This window comes from Lonchura striata, chromosome 6 (assembly GCF_046129695.1).
Source record: "Lonchura striata isolate bLonStr1 chromosome 6, bLonStr1.mat, whole genome shotgun sequence".
Lineage (NCBI taxonomy): Eukaryota > Metazoa > Chordata > Aves > Passeriformes > Estrildidae > Lonchura > Lonchura striata.
Genome location: NC_134608.1, coordinates 10,968,020 through 10,989,011, shown reverse-complemented (window position 1 = coordinate 10,989,011; position 20,992 = coordinate 10,968,020). Strand labels below are relative to the sequence as shown.

The 20,992-nt window shown below is 37.7% G+C and overlaps 1 protein-coding gene across 4 annotated transcripts in view; it reads left to right on the top strand.

Moving 5' to 3' along the window:
- WDR20 (WD repeat domain 20) overlaps window positions 1–20,969 on the top strand; it is a 45,797-nt gene extending 24,828 nt beyond the window's left edge. The window contains exons 2-5 of one of the 4 annotated variants that reach the window (XM_021541385.3): window positions 2,750–2,932; window positions 7,637–8,914; window positions 13,822–13,952; window positions 19,972–20,969. In XM_021541385.3, the coding sequence (XP_021397060.1) occupies window positions 2,750–2,932; window positions 7,637–8,914; window positions 13,822–13,911 (1,551 nt within the window). In that variant the 3' untranslated portion in view covers window positions 13,912–13,952; window positions 19,972–20,969. Of the gene's footprint in view, window positions 1–2,749; window positions 2,933–7,636; window positions 8,915–13,821; window positions 16,928–18,221; window positions 19,438–19,971 lie in introns of those variants that run through there. The other 3 variants (XM_021541387.3, XM_077783960.1, XM_021541384.3) reach the window with 3 other exon arrangements.
- Window positions 20,970–20,992: the final 23 nt, after the last annotated feature.

Genomic DNA, 20,992 nt, shown 5'->3' with positions numbered 1-20,992 from the left:
GACAGGAAGTGTGCAAATAGCTTGCTGCCAGCTGCCATGGTGAGGGTGTCTGCTCCTGTGCTTTTAATCTCCATGCCTGGCAACACTTAATCTCAAGGTTTTTCTGAGTTTTTTCAAAGTACATCACATTTCTAAGTGGGGGGCAGTTCATACCACCTTGTTCAGTAAAGAGTGGCAGATCCTAGAATTTGACAGTTTTTTTATGGACAAGATCTCATGTAAAAGCTTTCCTCTGAGAATCACATCTTTCACAAAATAGCAAATGGGCTAAGTGATGAGCTGATGAAACACCGAGTCTCTATGTGTGATTGAATTTTATGAGTAAGCACTTTTGTTCTTAGCAAAATCCAATAGCAACCTTCATGCAGAAATAAAGAAAATGTCTCCTAGTTCCTGTGTCCATTGATTCTACTCTCTTTCAGTGAAGAGAGATCTAGACCAAAGCAGTACTTTAGTGCTTGTAGATGTGACTTACCTCCATAAGACAACTGTGCTGTAACTGAAAGCAATAGCTGCATGTAAATAAAAGGCAAGGCATCCCTGTCAGTAGAAGCCTGGTTAATTCTGGGTTGAATTAGTTTATTTATACTTCGTTTAAGTTCAGACAGATTCTCACTGCCATCTGGTTCCCAGAGAACAGCTAGAATAAGCACAGTGAAGTCTGTGCTTAGGTTTAATTTATCAGAATTTCATGTGTTGCTAGGTCTGTTACCACACAATTTCATGAGATGGGGAACTTGTCACAACCAGAGTTGTTGGGCAACAAAAACCAAAGCTAGTGATGTAAAATCTCACCCAGACAAAAGAGCAAGGTATAGTTTGAACATAGCCACCTATTGATTCTTTGCTGCGTAAAGGGACAATGAGGATTCAGAAGAAGGTGGTAGTGCCTGTATCCTCTGCTGGCTGGGACAGTCTGAGGTTCTCTGGTCATTCAGTATGATTTAGGCCTAGTCATATTTACTTTTGAATGGATCATTGTTCTTAGGCATTGAGTCCTGCTGCAACTTCTGTCCAGAGGAGAGAACTTTGAGTCTCATAGGTTTGCTTTAATTCTGCTTTATTTGGGGCATGGATATATGGTTGTGTAGCTTGCTCTTCCAGATAGAAATGCTACCCCAATTCTGAGAGTTCTCTCTTGCCAACACTTGTTTATAGTGATACAGGACAAGGGAATGTTACACAGTCTAAGATGTAACTGCAAGACCTTTAGGATTTGATCTTTCAACTTCAAATCATAGATTTCCATCAGCCTGTGAGCTGGTGAATGCTCTGTGGCAGGCATGCACATTATCCTGCCATCTCCCAGTAGAACTAGTATTCCATTTAATTTCTCCTTGAAGAGGTATTTGTAATATTCTCTTTCAGCTTAAAATGGATCTCTGGACTCTGGGGAATGACTTTTTAGTCTGCTGACTTTAGAAATTGTAATACATCATCTCATTTTGGAGTTTTTAAGTAGGAGGCCATGCACCTGAATAAACTGGTTTATGATATATGCTGCAAAACATAAGTGCAGCTTTAATATTGTTGTGTATAAATGCTTGTCATGCATATCCTGTAGTTAAATTTGCCTTGGAAATGGCTCACCTGTGTAGCTGGTTAGGATTTTTCCCTACTGACAAGTCTAGTTTCTCACTGTGTAGCTTTATGAATACCAAAGATCTGCTGCTCTTCATTCCTTGTCCTCCAATGTTTAATGCTCTGGAGCAATTCTATTTTATGTGAAGCTTGTTTACTTTCTCTTTTATTGCTGGCCTGATTTCCTCTGACTAAATATACTGAAAAAGTATATATCAAAATTAGAATCTGAGCCCCAAATCACAGCTACGTCTGAGGCCTGTAATATTGTTGAGTATCTGCGGCTTTCTAATTACAGACTTTGAACCTAGTAAATAGGGAGGTTAAAAAACAAGGTTGAACCTGATGTATGATCTTGCATATTAAATGTGTGGGGTTTAATCTCTGGATGATGAAAGATTTAGTTGTCTGTTCGGAAGTGATATGGGGATAAACATGGTTGATACAAGTGAGGGAGCATTTTAAATTGCTTTTCTGTTCCTTTTGATTCTTCTGACACTTAGTGCTAGATCTTAATTTGTTTATATTGAAATTCCTCAGTTTTGTTATCACTTATTTTGTCTGGGCTATATTTGAGCTTTGTTTTCAGAAGCAAATTACTTTGAAGCTCACTGGTGTAAAATGTGTTTTATAATCACAGTATCAGTATCTTGAATCACTGTTCCTAGAAAATGCTCTTTTTGGAGCTGGTTGATCATTTTTTGTGATTATGGAGAACAATATGATTTGTTTGCCTGTTGAAGGATAGACTTAGAGTTGAAGAGTTGTGTGATTGAGAATATGGTATTTTTAATGCAAAACTGATTGTACTCAATAGTGGGAAAGTGCTACTAGAAAAGTAGAAGATACCTTGTCTCTGTGATGGCTCTTGTGGCAGGAGAAGCCTTCTGGCATCTTGAGGACTCACCGGAGCCTTTGTGCTATGGAATGGTTGTCACGGGTTTGTCACATCCTGTAGGTACAGGGGCAGGTGTAGTTTGTATACTTAATATAAAGAGAGAAACATTTTTGTAACATCTCAGATGTCTCATAAATGCAGAACTGCTTTTTAAAGTGGGGTTTTGTGACTGCATAAATTGTTGTGTGGTATGAAAGTTGTTTTCAAACAGATGTGGTTATGTGCACATATTGTGATAAACTGTCTGAATTCTGTTTGCTCTCTTTGCAGGCTGCGGACTTGAGTAAACCAATAGACAAAAGGATATACAAAGGAACACAGCCTACATGCCATGACTTCAATCACTTAACAGCCACAGCAGAAAGTGTGTCTCTTCTAGTGGGCTTCTCTGCAGGCCAGGTCCAACTTATAGACCCTATTAAAAAAGAAACTAGCAAATTATTTAATGAGGAAGTAAGTAGAAATCTTATATTGTTGCATGCAATGTGTCTGTGATACTGAAGTTCCTAGATTTTCAAAGTTCAGTAGATGTGGCTCCATTTGCCTGTGTAGCTTATTGTTCAGTCACTGTCTTTATTTTTCAGCTGTTCCATTGGCTTGAAGTATTTACATAAAAAATGTTATTCATTGTGAAAAGATAAAGGCATCTTGTGGAGTTTAAGATTAAAAATTAGGATTTTCTAGTTTGGGTAATACTGTAACTGGAGTTTAGGACAGTTTACAGATGGAAGTAAGGTGTACAAGTCTAAATGCTGCTGTGTGTGCTCCAAATTCAGTTGTTTCTGATTGCCAATGAAGAAGAAAATTTTAAGCTGCTATTTAACTCATATTTTATAGTCAAAATATTAAATAAGTTAAAAATACTTATTTTTATGGTTGGGACATTACAGCAGAAACTGTCTGTATCAAGTGTTCCTAAAGGCTTGCTTGGATAAGAGTAGGATATAAAGCTGGGTGCACAGAATTGCTGAGGGTTTATGTTTTGGCCATGGGATGTTCAGAAGGAAACTCTCCATCTGCTTTTTCTGCTGCCATGCAATAAGGGAAGATAGAAGGAGTACTATGGAGAGCACTATGCCAAGTTACAGGATCACTGGCTCTGAGTATCCAGTGGCATTGGCATTCTTGGAGCAGTAAGTGTCCAGATGCTGATAAGGAAAGAAATCCAGTAACTGGGGTGACTTGTGACAGCATTTTCTGCAGAAGATAAGCTCTGAGCATTTGGGTGGTTTTGGGGAGGTGATTTTCTTCTTGGGATTGTTCTTCTGGTTCTTTTTTGTTTTAATTCAGTTAAAACAAAAACTAGAGAGGTTTGCAGGTCTCTTGGTTGACTTTGTTTGTTCTCTTTTTTGAAATTTCACATCTGGATTAGAATTTACAGATGAAGTTAAACCTTGCTCAGCTTTCAAAGTATACCTTTCCCACCTCAGAGAGATGTGTTGCTTTCTTCCTTCCTTGTGCAAAGAAGATTGAAGTATTGTTCTCACTGGGGATCTTGTATAATTAGATCTAATTCCTCCTCAGCTTTCTAAAAGTAGCTACATGTAGATCAGAAGAGGGGCGTTTTTCTTCCTACCTGGCCTTGTCCCAACTGCTCTGTCTCTGCTTGTGTTGAGTGGGAAATAGTGCTGGAGAATCTTTTAATGAATCTTTTGTCTGTTGGTAAAAGCCTCTCTATAAGTAGTTGAAATGTTAATTTTAGCATTGTCCTACCACCTGCACCCCCCCCCCCAAAAAAAAAAAAAAAAGTGTCTTACTTATTCTTGTACAATAATATTGTTAAGTGGTAAGAAGGATAGCAGACATACTCTAAACAGCTGGATTCATATCACAGAGTAGTTCCCACTCCTATGGCTGAGCTATAGTTCCTTTGAGAAGAACTTCTGGTGGAATACTTACATCCAGGCCCTGTGCACACTTCCCGGTGTTTACTATCTGATGACCACAGTGCAGAGCTGTGTTGCAGGCCGAATAGTTCCTGTGGTATTCCCCAAATGCTGGAAGCACTGAAACCACTTCCAGTATTGCTTTTTGTCTGTGCTATTGTCAAATTACTTCAGTGTGATGGAAATATGCCCTTTGACAGTTTGGTGGAAACTTAAATGAGGTGATCTCTCTTCTGCCAAGCTGCTGTAAGGATTTGCTCCATCCTACCAAAACTACACACATTAGGCTACACTTAAATGAGAACTTCTTGTTTCCTATGCTGACCTTATCTGCAATTACAACCAACTCTAAAACTGAAATATATTTTTATTCTGTCAATTACACTATTGAAGTTTGCCTTAGATGTGTTTGTAAGTTCTGACTTGTATTTAAAGCCCCTTTCAGAGAAATATTAGTGAGCACTTATATTTGAACCAATTAATTTGCTTCAAGATGAAGGTACCTATTTGATTTTGAATATATTTTAAGTTTAGATAGTCTTTAGGAATAACTGTAGGCATAAGGTGGTCTGAATGAATGTTAAACATTCTACAGATCAGCACTCATGCTAGAGGTAATAGAATTCACCGCCCCTCCTGTGAGCAATTTGGTGGTTCAGGTAGCCAAAAGCACTGCTTTGACTATCAGCTGTGGGAGAGCAATCAGAATATACATGACACATGAAATAAATCGGCCTGTTATGGTAGGTTATGTTGAACATAAAATGCAATAGTCCTAGCATAGTCTTAACTTGTTACTATTTTTTTCTTAAATTGTGTTGATGTAGAGGATGATAGGGACTTGAAAGGCTGAGGTGAGTGATACTTTGCAGCTTGTGGCTGCCTATATAAATCCATCTGTATTCACAGTGGTACTCCTTCCAGCTGTGTCAAAGTTAAACTAGTGATATTTCCTTACTGCCCAAACTAGTCAAATATACCTCACAGATTCAATTGTTTCCACGTGGTAATTGGTTATTATCAAATTAGCCAGTGCTTTTTCCTCTTACTTTTTAATCCTTTTTTAATTTAAACTGAAGCCTTGAGCTGCATTTTTTCCCTAATAAACTTGTCCTGTATTTTTGCCAAAGCTGTCTAAGACCTTAACGCATATTCTTTGACTGCCTCAAACTTTTCAGTCATTTGTGGCCTGCGCCTGTAATTTTGTCCCTTCATGTTCTTGAAAACATGACCAAGATAATCTTGGCAAGTGTTTCTGCCTGGTGAGTGAAGCTTCTTCACTTACTGTTCTTCCATCAAACTGAACATAAGCTCTTTATCTCACATCCCTCACTGATGTGCTGATACTGCAAACCGTTCAGACCATTCTTGTAATGAATCTGCTGCTCCTACTGACTGCAGGCTAGGCTTTGTTGTGCTGCAGAACTTTGTGAGCCCAGCTGAAAGCTTTTAAAACTCCTGAATGTCATAACTTCAGAGTTTTTGTCTTGAGAAGGGGATGCATTGTAGTCGTGTCAGATTAGAGTCTCTCTGCATCTTGTCTCCCTGAGTTGATCTGTTCTCATTGCAAATTGTAATCTGTTTTTCACAGCCTCCTTGAAGTAAAGATCAGGTTTGCAGAGTTTCTCTGCAGTATTTAGGATCATGTAGGCCAACATGGCTATGGACATAAAGTGCCATTTCTGGTAGAAAAGTTGAGCAGATGCTCTTAGGCTGTATGTCAGATTGAGCTGCCTTAGTAGAAAGCAAGAGATTTTGCTTTTGCCACCATATTGACAATGAGAAGACTGGTGCCTACAGGAACCCAGCTGGGCTGGTGATCCCTCCCATGTTCTCCTAGCGTGTGCCAGGTAACTGTTCTCTCCAGTGTTTCTGATACCATCATTATTGAGATATGCATGATATATATCAGTGAATATACGACAAATCAGTTAAACTATGACAACAGAATCATAGACTGTATTATTTTAAAGCTACTCCATTTGAAGGAATTTTGTCATATTTAGTTACATCTCTCAGCTCTCAAATATACCATGGCTATTTTAACCAATGAGAAGTTACAGGAGAGAGGCTTTCTGGTTTTATACTGAGGTTGACAGCAGCGGAATTGTAATCTAAAGGCCAGGTGCTGCTTTCTAATGACAGTTCCACAACAGATAACAGCTGATGTGTTATCCCTTAGTTTGATGTTTTTGTGTGTGATAAACAGCATAGCAAGGTTTGGGGGGGATTCTTCTTTCTTCTTTGTTTTTGGGGCTTTTGCAACTTGTTCTGGTATTCCTTAGGCTCTTTATATTTGCACTCTTGCCTTTTGTGTAGCTCAGCTCTTCTTTCTGCTTACAATCAATATGCCAAATCCAAGTCTTGAATGTGCTTGTAAAGAATTACTTGTCTGCAAGTTGCAGCTGAGTGGTGCCATGGAAAACACGGTAAGTTGTGGAAGTCCACCAGAACTATAGCAGTCCAAGGAGTCAAACTTTACCTCTCAGTTCTTAGAGAATTGAAGACATTATGGCCAGGAATGTTTGCGTAATGCGTGTGCATTCTTTTGCAATGATGAACTCTATTAAAACATTTTGTTTTAAAGGAACATGCTTAATCAAATGGTAACAGGGTATTGACAGGTCCTTGGCTACTGAAAGAAAAATAATTGGAGGCTGGGGATTCTGAGGTGAAAAGTTTTTGGTACCCTGTGAATTGACTCAGCCATGTGCATTTATCTACTGACTTTCCAGCCACATGATAACAGGGTCACTGTGTATGCAGCCTTTGCTCCCTGAATCAGTAAAAGCTGGTAGTTTTTTCCAGAGGTTGGATTTTATTTGTGATTTCAGATAAAATCAGAGCCTAAATTTACTGTTGTTGATTTGTAACCTGTTTGCTGTATAATACAGATGAGTAACTGTTTTTTTTCCCTTTAGTGTATTCAATGTTTCCTTGTTTCCTTCTTATGCTCTTCAACTACACAGGGAAAAGGAAACCAAAGAGCACTGCCTTTAGATTCATAACAGATTGGCTCGACTGAAGTATGGTTTTGGTGGAATGTGACTGGATCATAATAATAACCTTTGAAAGCACTCTGTCTGAAAATAATTTCCTCTTTATTGCCTGATAAGTTTTTGCAAATACAGTAACTAACGTAGTTCCTGTCTAAAAAGTTAAGTTCACTTTAAATATTGCTCCTCATCCCCCAGAAAGCTCAGATTTACAGTTAATCATGAAAACTTTACTTTTCAGAGTTTCTGATGTGTATCTTCTTTGTTTTTCACAGAGACTAATAGACAAGTCCCGAGTAACCTGTGTAAAATGGGTACCAGGTTCGGAAAGCCTTTTCCTAGTAGCTCATTCCAGTGGCAATATGTACTTGTATAACGTGGAGCACACTTGTGGTACCACAGCCCCGCACTACCAGCTACTTAAACAAGGAGAGAGTTTTGCAGTGCATACTTGCAAGAGTAAATCCACAAGAAACCCTCTGCTTAAATGGACAGTAGGTGAGGGTGCCCTGAATGAATTTGCCTTTTCCCCCGATGGGAAGTTCTTGGCGTGCGTGAGCCAGGATGGTTTTCTTCGCGTGTTTAACTTTGATTCAGTGGAATTGCATGGTACAATGAAAAGCTACTTTGGAGGACTGCTGTGTGTGTGTTGGAGCCCTGATGGGAAATACATAGTGACAGGCGGAGAGGATGACTTGGTGACAGTTTGGTCTTTCGTGGACTGTCGAGTTATAGCGAGAGGCCACGGACATAAATCGTGGGTCAGTGTTGTTGCGTTTGATCCGTACACCACTAGTGTAGAAGAGAGTGACCCGATGGAATTTAGCGGAAGTGACGAGGATTTCCAAGACCTTCATTTTGGCAGAGATCGAGCAAATAGCACGCAATCTAGACTATCCAAAAGGAACTCTACAGACAGTCGTCCAGTAAGTGTTACGTATAGATTTGGTTCAGTAGGCCAGGACACACAGCTCTGTTTGTGGGATCTTACAGAAGATATCCTCTTCCCCCACCAACCTCTCTCAAGAGCAAGGACACATACAAATGTCATGAATGCCACAAGCCCACCTGCTGGAAGTGGTGGAACTAACCCAGGAAGTAATGGAAACAGTATCACAACACCTGGAAACTCTGTACCCCCTCCTCTTCCACGGTCAAACAGCCTTCCACACTCTGCAGTCTCAAATGCTGGCAGTAAAAGCAGTGTCATGGATGGTGCCATTGCTTCTGGCGTTAGTAAATTTGCAACCTTGTCGCTACACGATCGGAAGGAAAGACACCATGAGAAAGATCACAAGAGAAACCATAGCATGGGACATATATCTAGCAAGAGCAGTGACAAACTGAACCTAGTTACTAAAACCAAAACGGACCCAGCTAAAACTTTGGGAACACCTCTCTGTCCCCGAATGGAAGATGTTCCCTTGTTAGAGCCTCTTATCTGTAAAAAGATAGCACATGAAAGACTGACTGTGTTAATTTTTCTTGAAGACTGTATAGTCACTGCTTGTCAGGAGGGATTTATTTGCACATGGGCAAGGCCTGGTAAAGTGGTAAGTTTTAATCCTTAATGCTGCATCAAAGAGCTAGAACTCTGAATAGATAGTTTTCTTGAAATATAATGAATGTTGAATATAAAATTTCTTTATGCTTAATGTAAAAAAAAATATCCTCAGAGCCATACTTTTGGATACTGCATGCCATATTTCTGAATGATTTGAAGTGTCTTGGATACAATTATTAAATATAGTTGCCTTCCAGCAGAAGAAATAAATACTGTGCATCTAAACTATTGATCAGTGTTCTTTATACTTAAGCATAACCACAATATGGTGAAAGCTATTTATGTAAAATTGAAGTAAAACCTGTCAAACACTAAAATAATCATAATCCTTCTAATGTTTTCTAAAAGATAAGCACTCACAATGAGAGTAGCTTATGAAAAGCTGCTGCTTCTAAGTCTAATGAGAAACGTGAGCCTCTGAAAAAGTGAAAACCAAAGTGTTTTATTCCTCCATACTTTTCTGTGGTGGCCTGCCATTAATGTGAAACCACTTCTTATTAAAACATCAGCCATTTTATGCACAGATTTGTGAGCCCTGTACTGACTGTAGTTTATGCTCTTAAATTGTGAATCAGTATTATCAAGGAACTCTAATTATAGCCAGGTTTTGATTTATGTATTTAAGTTAGGAAAAATCCTGCAAGCTTTCTCTCAGTAGTTTCAGTGTTCTGTTCCTGTCAGGTTTGTTAAGGCAGTTCAACCACTACAAGCTCGTGTTTTTGATGGCACCTGTTCCATCAGCTGAACCTACATTAGTCTATTACTAGTTTTCACTCTTGATGTTGATGCATTTGAACACCTATAATATTTTATTTTTCTTCTGTCCAATGTATAGATAGCTAAATTTTGACTGAAGCTAAATGTGGTGATTCTTACATTAAAAAGTACTTTGTGCTACAATAGCTCTGCTTGCCAGCAACAGTTCAAAGGAATACAGCTATGAAAACATTTCCAGAGTTGATCTGAGAAAAAGGACCATTATTTTTGTCAAAATTTCTGAAAAGGGATATAGATTATCACCTGAAGTAAGAGAAATGATCTGGTAATACCTGAATAATGCCATGTTGAGCAGCTTAAGTGCAAATCTGTCATATGTTAGATTTTAACCATTTGGTTCATAAATCTGACTTTTGAAGTAGAGGTATTGTATATATTTAGATACCACATCTTCATTACTAGAAACTTGTAAGTAAAACTCAGCTTTTTTTTCTTAAAATTCTTTGTATAACGTATGCTTTTTTGAGATCTTACCAAATTTGTCACAACATACATATGTGTTAAAATCTGTGTCTGTTCTGCAACTTAATGCATATTTAAAGGTTGAATCTAAAACTTAAAATTGAAAACCCCTTTATGGGAGAAGGGAGGAGGGTGTTACCTAAAAGTATTTCTTTGCCTGAGAACTACAAATCCAGCATTAATTTAAAAAAAAAAAACAAACACCACTCCCTTAAAACACTAAATAATTTAAAATGTTTGCTCAAAATGAAAGTATTAAAGCAATTATACTTCTGTGACTCAGTGCACTTCACATCTTATTAATTACAGCAGTGCCTCAGATTGCTATTGTGAGCTACATTTTCTTTCTAAAACTCCTTTGAACACTATTAAACACTACACTGTCACATTTATTTTTCAGTGGCTGAGGTGGGTTTTGTTAGACTGAGTATAACTTAAATATTTTTGTGTATTGACTTTGATTTGGAATATGACATTTCAAATATTTCAGAGATAAAGTATGCAGTACCAAAAATCAGGATTTATGTATTGGCCAATATGGAAAACTTTAACTACAGGTAAGTAATTTTCATGCTGAAGTTATCACTTTCAAAATTAATATATTGCACACTGATGTAAATGCCATATTCTTTAGGATGTATTTACTTAGAAATTTACAAATTAATTTGTTTTTCTGATTTCACTTGCATTTCTAGTGAGCTCACTCTGCTGGTAAAAATTAAATTTTGGTGGCATGTTTACAGGGCTTTATTAGGAAAATACTTGTGCCAGAAGGACGTTATGAGCATCCTTTTTGTTTATAGGAAAGCACTTAATTTTATTTAATGAGAATTGTCAAAGTATAAAACACTCATGGTGATGTCTTTCTTACTGGGTTATATACCATCATTTCTGTTCCACCAGCTGTTTATCCTCGGATGTCCCATTACTCTGGGTTTTAAAGTTGCTATTTCTAGTCTTCCTTTGACATATGGCTCCCCAAGTGATCTTAAAGCTCTGTCACTTTTTTGTCTGCCAACTCTATAGACTAAAAGCCTCTGAATCTTGCTGCTGCTTCCATCATTGCCTCAGAAGGCCTTCATTAATTTGATGCCACTGCTAGCCTAAAGAAAGAATTGGATAGAAAAGCAAAGGAGGCTTGCAGTGTCTAATGTGCTTTCCATTGAGCCAGTGCTACCTCTCCCTCTCATTTCCAACAGCCGTCAAAATGTGTGCTGAATAATTTGACAGTGTATGACAAATTCTGTTTATTTTTCTGGTTGGGCTTGTGCTGCCCTGAGTGGAAAATAAATCCAGAAGTATCCCTTCAGCCATGATCCCTGTGATAGTTGATAGTCTGTACAGTGCTGACGTTGTCCTGACAGTTTGTTTATAAACTTTCCAAATTACTGCTTCGGTGTGTACAAAATCATACCTTGAGCTTCCTCACGGGATGTACTGTTCTTGCATTGCACTTCAGAACTGCTCTGCCAGCTCCCAGTCAGTGAAGTGAAGTGAATGGCAAAATTCAATTAGAAACAAGTTGGATGAGGCTCAGGGTTCATTAGTTCCAATTTTTTATTCTTTTTTTCTTTTCTTTCTTTTTGTGAGCTGGTTTCTGTGAAAGAAGGTTCAGGGCAGTCAGAAAAATAGGTTGCCTTAATGAGAGTATGAGCTTTTCTTCTCAACATGGTGACAATTAGCTGTCGTCTCTCACCCCTGTCTTTCCCAGGCCCTGATGGGAAACCTTAACAGGATTACAGAACTGATGGATTAATCTGAAAATATAGAAACTGAATTTGGAAGGAACAAAAGTAACTTTATTGTGCTATCTTATAGTTACGTCAAACTGAATTACAGGATCTGTAGAAGTAATTAAAAAAACCCCAACAAAAGCAACCCACAAAACCCCAAAGTGGTACTTGGATATGCAAAATAAGTTTTCTCTGAACTCAGTGATCAGAGTAAGTACTTATGTGATTTCTGTGTTGCCTTCTGAACGGACTGTTCTGTATAGCAACTCCATTTTAAGTGAATGAAAGCTGCCGGTGAGTTCCCTGTGTCAGAAAGCTCAAGGTAAGATTGGCCAGAAGCACCCCCAGGTGAAATGGCAGTGTATAACCTAGCAAGAGAAACATCCTACCACTTTGTAAAACAAATGCACGTGGAATTTATTTATTTGACTTATTGTACAGGAAAACTTAGACTTAAATTATAACATCCTTGAATTTTCTAGTTAACTACAATTGTAGTACAGTATCATGTTTTAGTATGACTTCTGTTTTAGTGAAAGTACTTAAGCATTCATGTACTATATTTGAGTGAGACGAGCAGCTATACATACTAATTCTTCCTCAGTGGAAAGGAGCATTTCATCATTACAATTGAAGTTCAATTGCTGGTATTTAAGTACTATCAAATAGATTTCTTTCAACGTGATACGGTATCTGTATAAACTTCAGGGATGATTATAGTTAAACTGAAACACAGCTATACAACTTCAGGTTACCATGCTAAAATTTGAAGCTTTCTGTAATGTGCACAGTAGCAAAGTTGCACATGGCACACCCACATTATCAGGGTGAATTGAACCTAGAGTACACTGGTGTGATATTTATAGCAAGGTATGTGTGTGTGCGTGTGTGAGGAGGTGTGACAAGTGGCTCCAGTAAAGCCAGGAGAGATCATAACCCTGTAAAGGCTTTATGATGAGGATTTCTGGATTAGGAAATAACATGACTTTTACTAAACACTTTCTAGAAAACCCATGTTCTGAATTATCACCTCTTAAAATTTGAGTATGTACTTGGAATGACTGTATATGTCTGCCCCTTTAACAATATAAAACTACTAAATTAATATTTAAAATGCTGGCCTGCTTATGTTACAGTAATAAAAGTTGTGTCAGTTAATTTACTGTCAATTTACATGTAAAGATTAAACTATTTTTTCTGCATTTTATGATTCTGTATACTGGAGTTTGTTAAAGATTGACATGTTAGGTGATACTGTACAAAATTGTATTGACTACCTTTAGTGAAAATCAAAAGTAAAATTCATATGTATTTCCTTTTTACACTTCCATCTAATTTCTTGACAACTTGAATAAATTTCATAGAGCCTTTCTAACATGAACTATTGTTAATTTAACTGTTGCAATAATTAAGCTTTAAGAAGTATTGTTGGTATATTTATAATTTTAAGAAGATCATGTTTGTTTCATACTGCTTATTTTTAGCTGTTCTATTGTCACTGTTACAGCTGAAGAACTTTACTAAATACTTGACATTACAAAATAACTTGCTGGGGTTGTCCTCTGTATACTGATGTTAAATAAAAATGTGTGATTGAACTGTAAATGTAGATAACTTTCAATAGTCCTTTCCACATTTGAGTTTTAATTTATCTTGCAGTGCTTAGGTGGTCTTGTGCTCTCACACTGTGCTGAACAAATGGCCACAATGAAACTGTTAACGTGCCATGCTTTAAAGTAAGAAGTTGATCACATCTGTAACCTGTTCTGAGAAAATGTTCCAATTTGTCTCAAGACTATGCAGATGTTTTGATGTTTAAAGCTTGCTGATAAGGTCATGACTCAAGGTAGCTATTTTTTTTAGGACTAGAGTAACATTAAACAGAATACTTACCAAACCACTTTTCAAACTTGTTTAAACTCAGATTCAGCAGAACACAGACATGGCTGTATCTAGATTCTCTCTGCACACCTGTCCGGTAGGAGCTGGGGCAGAGTGTCGTCATTCCTTCTAGGACTCTACAGGAGCTCTTTCCTCTGTGGACTCTGGTGCAGGGTATGTTCTTTATTCCAGCTTTAGATCTTGGTGTTTACCTAATGATTGCTGAATTTACAGCCCTGAGGATATGGCTCATATAGATGATTCAAGCATTTTCTGTCTAGAAGAAAATAATCTAGAATGAAACTCATCTAAACTAAAATAAACTAGTCTAAAACTTTGGTTGGAAAATTTCTTGGAGCAAATTTAGGTGAAGACTTCAGATGTTGTCTTTTCTTTTGAGGGGCTAGGCATTATCTCACCTTTGCAGCGATGATTCTTTGTTAACAAAGAAAAGCCAAACAAATGCTATTTACTGAGGTGTTTCAGAGGCATTTCTGAGGAACTTCAGTGTGAAAGTGAGTTACTTTGGGTCCAGTCTGACAGGGAGGACTCTTGTTTGTCTCTTATGCAAAAATATTCTGTAGACTAAAGCTGAGGCAATAATCTTATATAAACTTGAGAACTTTGTGGTACTTCAAAGGTATTGATTGGCCATTGTGACAATCTATACATACAACATAGATGCATATTTAAGAACAGGGGCTAGTGAAAGGAAAAATGAAATGTGCTTGAATGCTTCTGGAACATCCAGTTATATCCAATCATGCAAGAACTGGTTGGTCAAACCAGTTTCGCCATAGTCAGTGTGAGCCTGAAACAAAACCCAGCTTCCACAGGTTTTGTGGTCAGAGAAGGTATTTGGCAAAGTATGTCTTGAAACATGAAAGTGTCATTTTACTTGCCTTTAATAATGTTGCACAAACTTCTCAAGGAAAAAACTTTTAAGATCATATTATTTTCTGGGTTTTGAAGCTCGATTTTAGGTAGGTGCTGCTCAACCATATCAAACTCATTTGGCTCCTTTCTTCTGCTGAGACTACAGTCACTTTACAGCTAACTCACATGGAGTTGCCTTAAGTCACATGCTTTTCCCTGAGGTTTTCCCTGGTTTATCTCAATTTCATTATTTCCTAAACTGAAAATTTTACACCTTACTGATTTTTGTAGTTTGAGGAAAGTTGAGAAACAACAGTTTATAAGCCTGTGAGCCCTTACCACTTGAATGAAGCTTAAGGTCCTATTTTTTGAGTCAGGTTTCTGCTGGCAAAAGTGTTTTTGCATTTTCCAGCACCCAAATAGTTGCATCTTCTTTTTTTTTTCCTCTTGGACCTGCGTATCTTCCATTCACCTAATGCCACTGGACAGATGTTTAGTTACTGATGGTTTTCTATCAGCCTTAATTTGCTTTTGTTGATGGTGACTTCTGTTAAGAGAAAATCTCCTTTATATATTCAGAAGAGAAGTTGCAAGTGAAACCCTAAAGGTGCTAAAGTCTTTCATAAGGTCTGGTATCAAATGGTTTATGTATTTACACTTTTGTGTAATGTTATCAGAACAGAGGGAAGAAAAAGGCTAATGGAATACAAATTTAAAAGCCCATTTAGTGAACTCACAAACTGTTTAAAGACAGGCATCAGCTTTGCTGTATCCCCGTAAATCCCATACAAAATATTTCTCTGTAGCATGTTATGTAAATGAACAGTATGTGGTTTCCTCAGCATTTTCATTAAATTAATTTTATTACTCCATTAGAGATTAATATATGATTGAATGAGTATATACAGTTCAAAACCTTTGCTGGTAAACACTTGCTCATTTGGATAAAGAACTTGAAGATTTTGTTCATGCAAATCTTAAAACCAATTCAGCTCATTTAACTACAGAATTTTAAACAAATGTGAGAAATCTCACTTTAGTTTTGGTGTATTATTGCTCAAACAATGTAATGGCCCATGGGCTCTTTTCTGAAGCAAAGCTTCAGTCCAGATTACTTTGTAGGTCTAGTTACGTAGTAATCCTAATTACTTCAGGAATATCACAGTTCTGGACAAGAATAAACTACTCCTGGAATATTTTTCAAATAATAACATCCCATTATTTAATATACTGGCAATAGTAGAAATGGTTTAACAAATCAGTACCACTCTTGTATGGGCATTTGTTAATTCCATATTTTAACTGGTTTCATTGCATTAATGAAGTGCACTATGAGACTTATTTTTTCACATTGGATTGTTTGTTATGTTGGACCCTTTATTTTTACTGCCTTTCAATTTCAAACCAGAAATTAGATGAGCAGAATTTGATGTCCAGCATGTTCTGAGTGCCAGCAGAGCTGTTTCCCTGAAGGAGACACACACTTTTTGTATCCTGCATGTCCAAACTTGCTGTTTATTATCTAGATTAGTGAAATTGTATGATTGCACCTCTGGCTCCAATTAAACCTCTTCTAATTTAGATTAAGAAAATATTAACTTAGTTGCTCTTGTTGACTTTTTCCCTATTTAATACTGTAATAGCTTCCTGATTTTTTTTTTTTTTAATACAGCAATTGCATGCTGATCTTTCATAGTTTCTGTTGTGAAACCTTATGCTTCATGTCTTTTGAAAGAAGCCCCAGACTTTTGTCTGGATTTTATGTAGAATTTTTAAAAATATACCCACCCCTCTGTTCACAGTCCCATTAATGTGGAGGAGGGTTTGTGTTCGTGCTGCTGCAGTGAACTGACCCCAGCAAATGAGTGCCACGAACTTTGGGTGCAAGTGGCCTTCCTGATTCTATTTGTTATGGCTTTTCATTCCTACCCATGCCAGCGTATTTTTACCAGATGTGTAAAGTCCTGTGTGTTTCAGGAAGTCAAAGAATGCATGGATAAACAGGATAGCCCTAGCAGCTAGAGCTGAAGCAGTCTGTGTTCAATACTCACAGCACTGACTTAGGAAAAATGACCCCAGTCCTCTGAAAGCTGCATTGCTCAGCTGTGGAGTGTCCCATTAAGATGACAACAGCTACCTCTCGGAGGTTGGGATGAATATTGTTTTGCTGAATTCCTGTCTTGGATCTCATTACTATTCCATATCCCATGCCTGCTAGCCTCATATGCTGACAAAATACTACTGCTAATAAAACACTACATTTATTTACAAAACTTTGAACAGTGTCTTAATTTCTTCCTGCTGCTTGCTCAGTGGGATGTTTGTCCTTAAGCCTGAAGCTGCTGCACCACATGGCAGAGCTGCAGCTGTTGTGGCTCTGCTCTTCCATGTTTCCTGCCACAGCTGTTAAATGGGCTGACTTGGCTGTTACTTTCATAAATTGCTGCAGCTTTTGTTCCATCTTTTCCCACCTGATAGACTGGGTGGTTCCATCACAGAACTGGGTGGTTCCATCACTCATGGCTTTCTTCTTTCTTTACAGGCAGGAGCTTTATATATTTTTTTCATTACCTTACCCATAGTATTCTTCCAAAGAATGTAACTACAACTGTTCCAATCCCACACCCTTTGTATCACAGATGAGACTTACTGTGAACTTTTGTATCAAAGCAGTAACTTTATTTGAACCCTCAGTTGCTTTTCTTAGGTTTTCCTCTGTCTCCTGTGTTACACTGAACACAACCTCACTAATAGCCTTGCTTGGAAGGCTCTGATACAAGGGCAAAATGCTGTAGAATTTTTGTTTTAATCGGGACCCACTGAGAACTTGCCACCGTCAGTGAAACTTATGTGCCTAAAAACCAAATTCATACTCTTGCTTTTCTTGTATGAACATTTAAGACGTCTTCTGCAATCAAGTACTTGGAAGAACTCAGCACTTTCTGGTCTTTCCCCTGGGAGTGAATTTCTGAACAGCATCATAGCCTAGTCCAAGTTTTAAGGCAGTACTTGCATACATTTGTTCCATCTGCAGAAGCACAAGGAAATTGGCCTCGAGTTCATTTCCACTTTGGGGTTCCTCTAGCTTGCCTGCTCAGAGTTGCAGAATTAATTCAGAGCAAAGACTGAAATACAAGGAATTCCTAGTACTCACTGAAAGCCATCTGCACTGAGCTGCTGCTCTTCAAAGCAGGGAGCATTCACTGCCTATGAGGTGTAACCAGGACTGACTCCTTGTTCCTAATCTTGGAACTTGTATTCTAGAGTGGCTGGTAATTCACAGGGAATGAGGCACCACACTGAATTTCGTATGTGCTGCCAGTTTCTAGAGGAATCCTAGGAAAATAAATTCATTTTGTTTCCCAAGAATTGGTTGTTACAATATAAATCCAATGCTAGAATAAGGCTTATTTCTCCTGTATAGGGTGGTTATGAGCCTGTTGAAAAAGACATTATGCCATCCCTAGAGCTTCCTGTGTGCTTATAAAGCACATATTTGCATATGAACAGTTTGGATTGCTGATTTAATTAAGACTGAAAATAATACCTTTGGACGTCTTTTTCCAGGGTACTTCAAAGTTGCTTAGTGGATGTAATCTTCTGACAAGAAAGACCTTCCAGTTGCTGCTGGATTTAATAGACTTGTGAAGAATGCTTCAGTAATGAACTAGTGAATTCTGATTCAACCTTGTCACTTTCCAACAAAACTCCCCTGGTAAAAATTTCAGAAGTGCTTCAGTGGCTTGTTTGCTCTAAAGTTCTGCCTTCTTTCCCCATCTATAGTCCATAAGTGATAACTAGGGAACTTTTTGTTCTCATGAAATATGCAGGATCTTTGCACTTCCTGAATGTCAAGTGTAAAGAACAATCCACTTCAGTCTACCTCAACAGTCTTTGAATCAGATATGCCCTGCATAAACAAATACAAATAAAGGTATTCAGGTTCCTTCAGGTGAGGTCTATGGAAGGCACCAAGTTAAGTACCATATGCTTTGTTATTTATAAATGTCATATGGGCCACGTGCAAATACAGTCTGCATAAATCCTGCAAACTATCCAGGTTCATGTGTCTGAAATGATCAGATGATATTTTAAAAGGAAGGGCTTTGGTTTTAACAGAAATTTGATGACTTGAATCCAGTCTGGCCCTCTTTCCCCTCTTTCCACCTCTTCTGAGGTCAGGGTTTACTTCCATCATCATGACCTCTCAGTTCTTGGATCCAAGTTTGAAAGAGCTCCTGTAGATTCTGATGAAGTGACATAATTCTGTCTTCTGTCTGTATGCTAATTGCTGCCTGATCTTGTCTAGTTTGATGGATCTGAGTCCCAGGATCTTAATTTGGAGGTAAGAATGTAAGTTGGGAGCTGCTTAGAGGAGTTGCTGAAAGTGCATTTATCATACCTATAAGGTGAGGAGTTGCATGGGGATACTTGTTGGTGTGCTTCCAGCTGCCAGTGTGCTTCCATCTGCCAGCATGCTCCTTGGCCTGCTGGCACTCAGTACAACTAACTAATGACCTTGTAAGAAGGCTAAATTGTATTTTGACAATAAGCTTTTCCTAAATAAGCCTGATAATGTTACTTTTACATGAATTATTAAAAAGGGGCTATGCATAAATCTGAAATGGAGTCTGTCCATTGGTACCCATAGGTTTCATCCATAATGTGTGGTTGCTTTAATCCAGAGCAGCAGCCCCTGTGTAGTGAGGGGCACTGTGCAATTGTGGGGCTGTGTGTGAAATAAGTCTCTTGATTCGAATGGCAGGGTAGTTGGAAAAGCTGGTACCAAGTTTTCCTGAGTGTGAACAGGAAATCTCTACTGAACTCTTTTCAGTGTTTCGTTCTGTTTTAAAATTACCAAAACAAATATTTGGTTAGACAATCTATTTTTCTATTCAAACCTTGTAATAATCAATCACATATAGGAGATGGAGCGTTTCCCTGTATCAGGTCAGGTGTCAAACATACTGATATTGAAATAGGTTTTTTTGACACCACCCCAGTAAAATGCTGATCACTTTTTTGGTGTGTGATTTTAAAAGTTTCACAATTCACTATGACTCCAAGTGCCAGGTAGATTAAAGCAAATGCTGGGATCAGATCCATTCCGTGTCATAAACGCACACATTTCTTCCTGTCTGAGAGCTCTTTGTGCACTGCTTGGCTGAGGTCGTGGTGGCGAGAAGGTGCTGATGTCTGAAGTAATAAGCAAGTGTTGGTAAAAATCAACTGTACTCATTGTAGGTTCAGGTTAACAACTTTTTAAAATTCATGTCAGGTTCTCTTGCTGGATTAATGTAAACTGCTTTGTTTGCAGGGTTTATTGTCATCCCAAAACCAGGCCAATTCTCCAAGTGGAACTGTAGTATAGCCATCACACTACTGCTAGCAAATCTCTGAACGCAGGACAAGAAGTAATGACAGTGGAACCAGGAGCTGTTCTTCAGGCAAAGAGCATCACAAATTATAATGTTGCAGAGTGTAAACATGGAATTATGTGAATCACATAGTGACTTGCAAAGGACAAATGTAAGGAGTTCTCACTACAGCTGATCCTGCTAGGCTGCTCACCCAAGGAAGAGTTTGCATTGGAGAAAAAGCAAAAAGCTTCCTTTAGTACTGCAGGAAAAAGTAGTAACATTTTTGTTTTCTTTATACTTTTTGAGTCCAGTGTAATTTAATCTCTCTATAAATATATAAATAAAAGATATAAATATATATATATATATATATATAGTGTAAAATAAGATATGTTTCTTAAATTCAAGTAAGTTCAATGGTTAAACTAGTACTTCACCATTGTTTATTTTGCACTGATTTTTTTAACCAGAGATGGCTAGAAGACAGCCTGGAATGCACTCATGGAAAATGAAAGTCATTACTTTCTGGCTTCAAAATGTTTTTCAGGAAGATGGATGCTGCAATCATAGATTTTTTTAAAACAAAATTGTTTTGCACTTAAATAGTTTAATGCTTATAGAGAATTACTTTAAAACTGGTGTCCAGACACCAGAGAAACTATGTTGTGGAGAAAAGATCCTTTGTATCTATTAAACATTTATTTTAATATTGTTGTTTCCAACTGCAATCAACTCTGTATTATATGTATAAATAATGTAATTCAGTGATGGGGGATGGGAGTAATGGATCATTACACTAGAAATTCTCATTCATTTAAGAAAGTGATATTTCTAATTCAGAAAATACATATTAAACTATCTTGAATATGCATTTTTGTTTACTTTCTGTTCAAATCCAATCATTTTTGATGTAACCAATTATTTGCTGAATTAAATGTTTGGTACAGAAATACTATCTAAACTTTGTAGAACAAATTC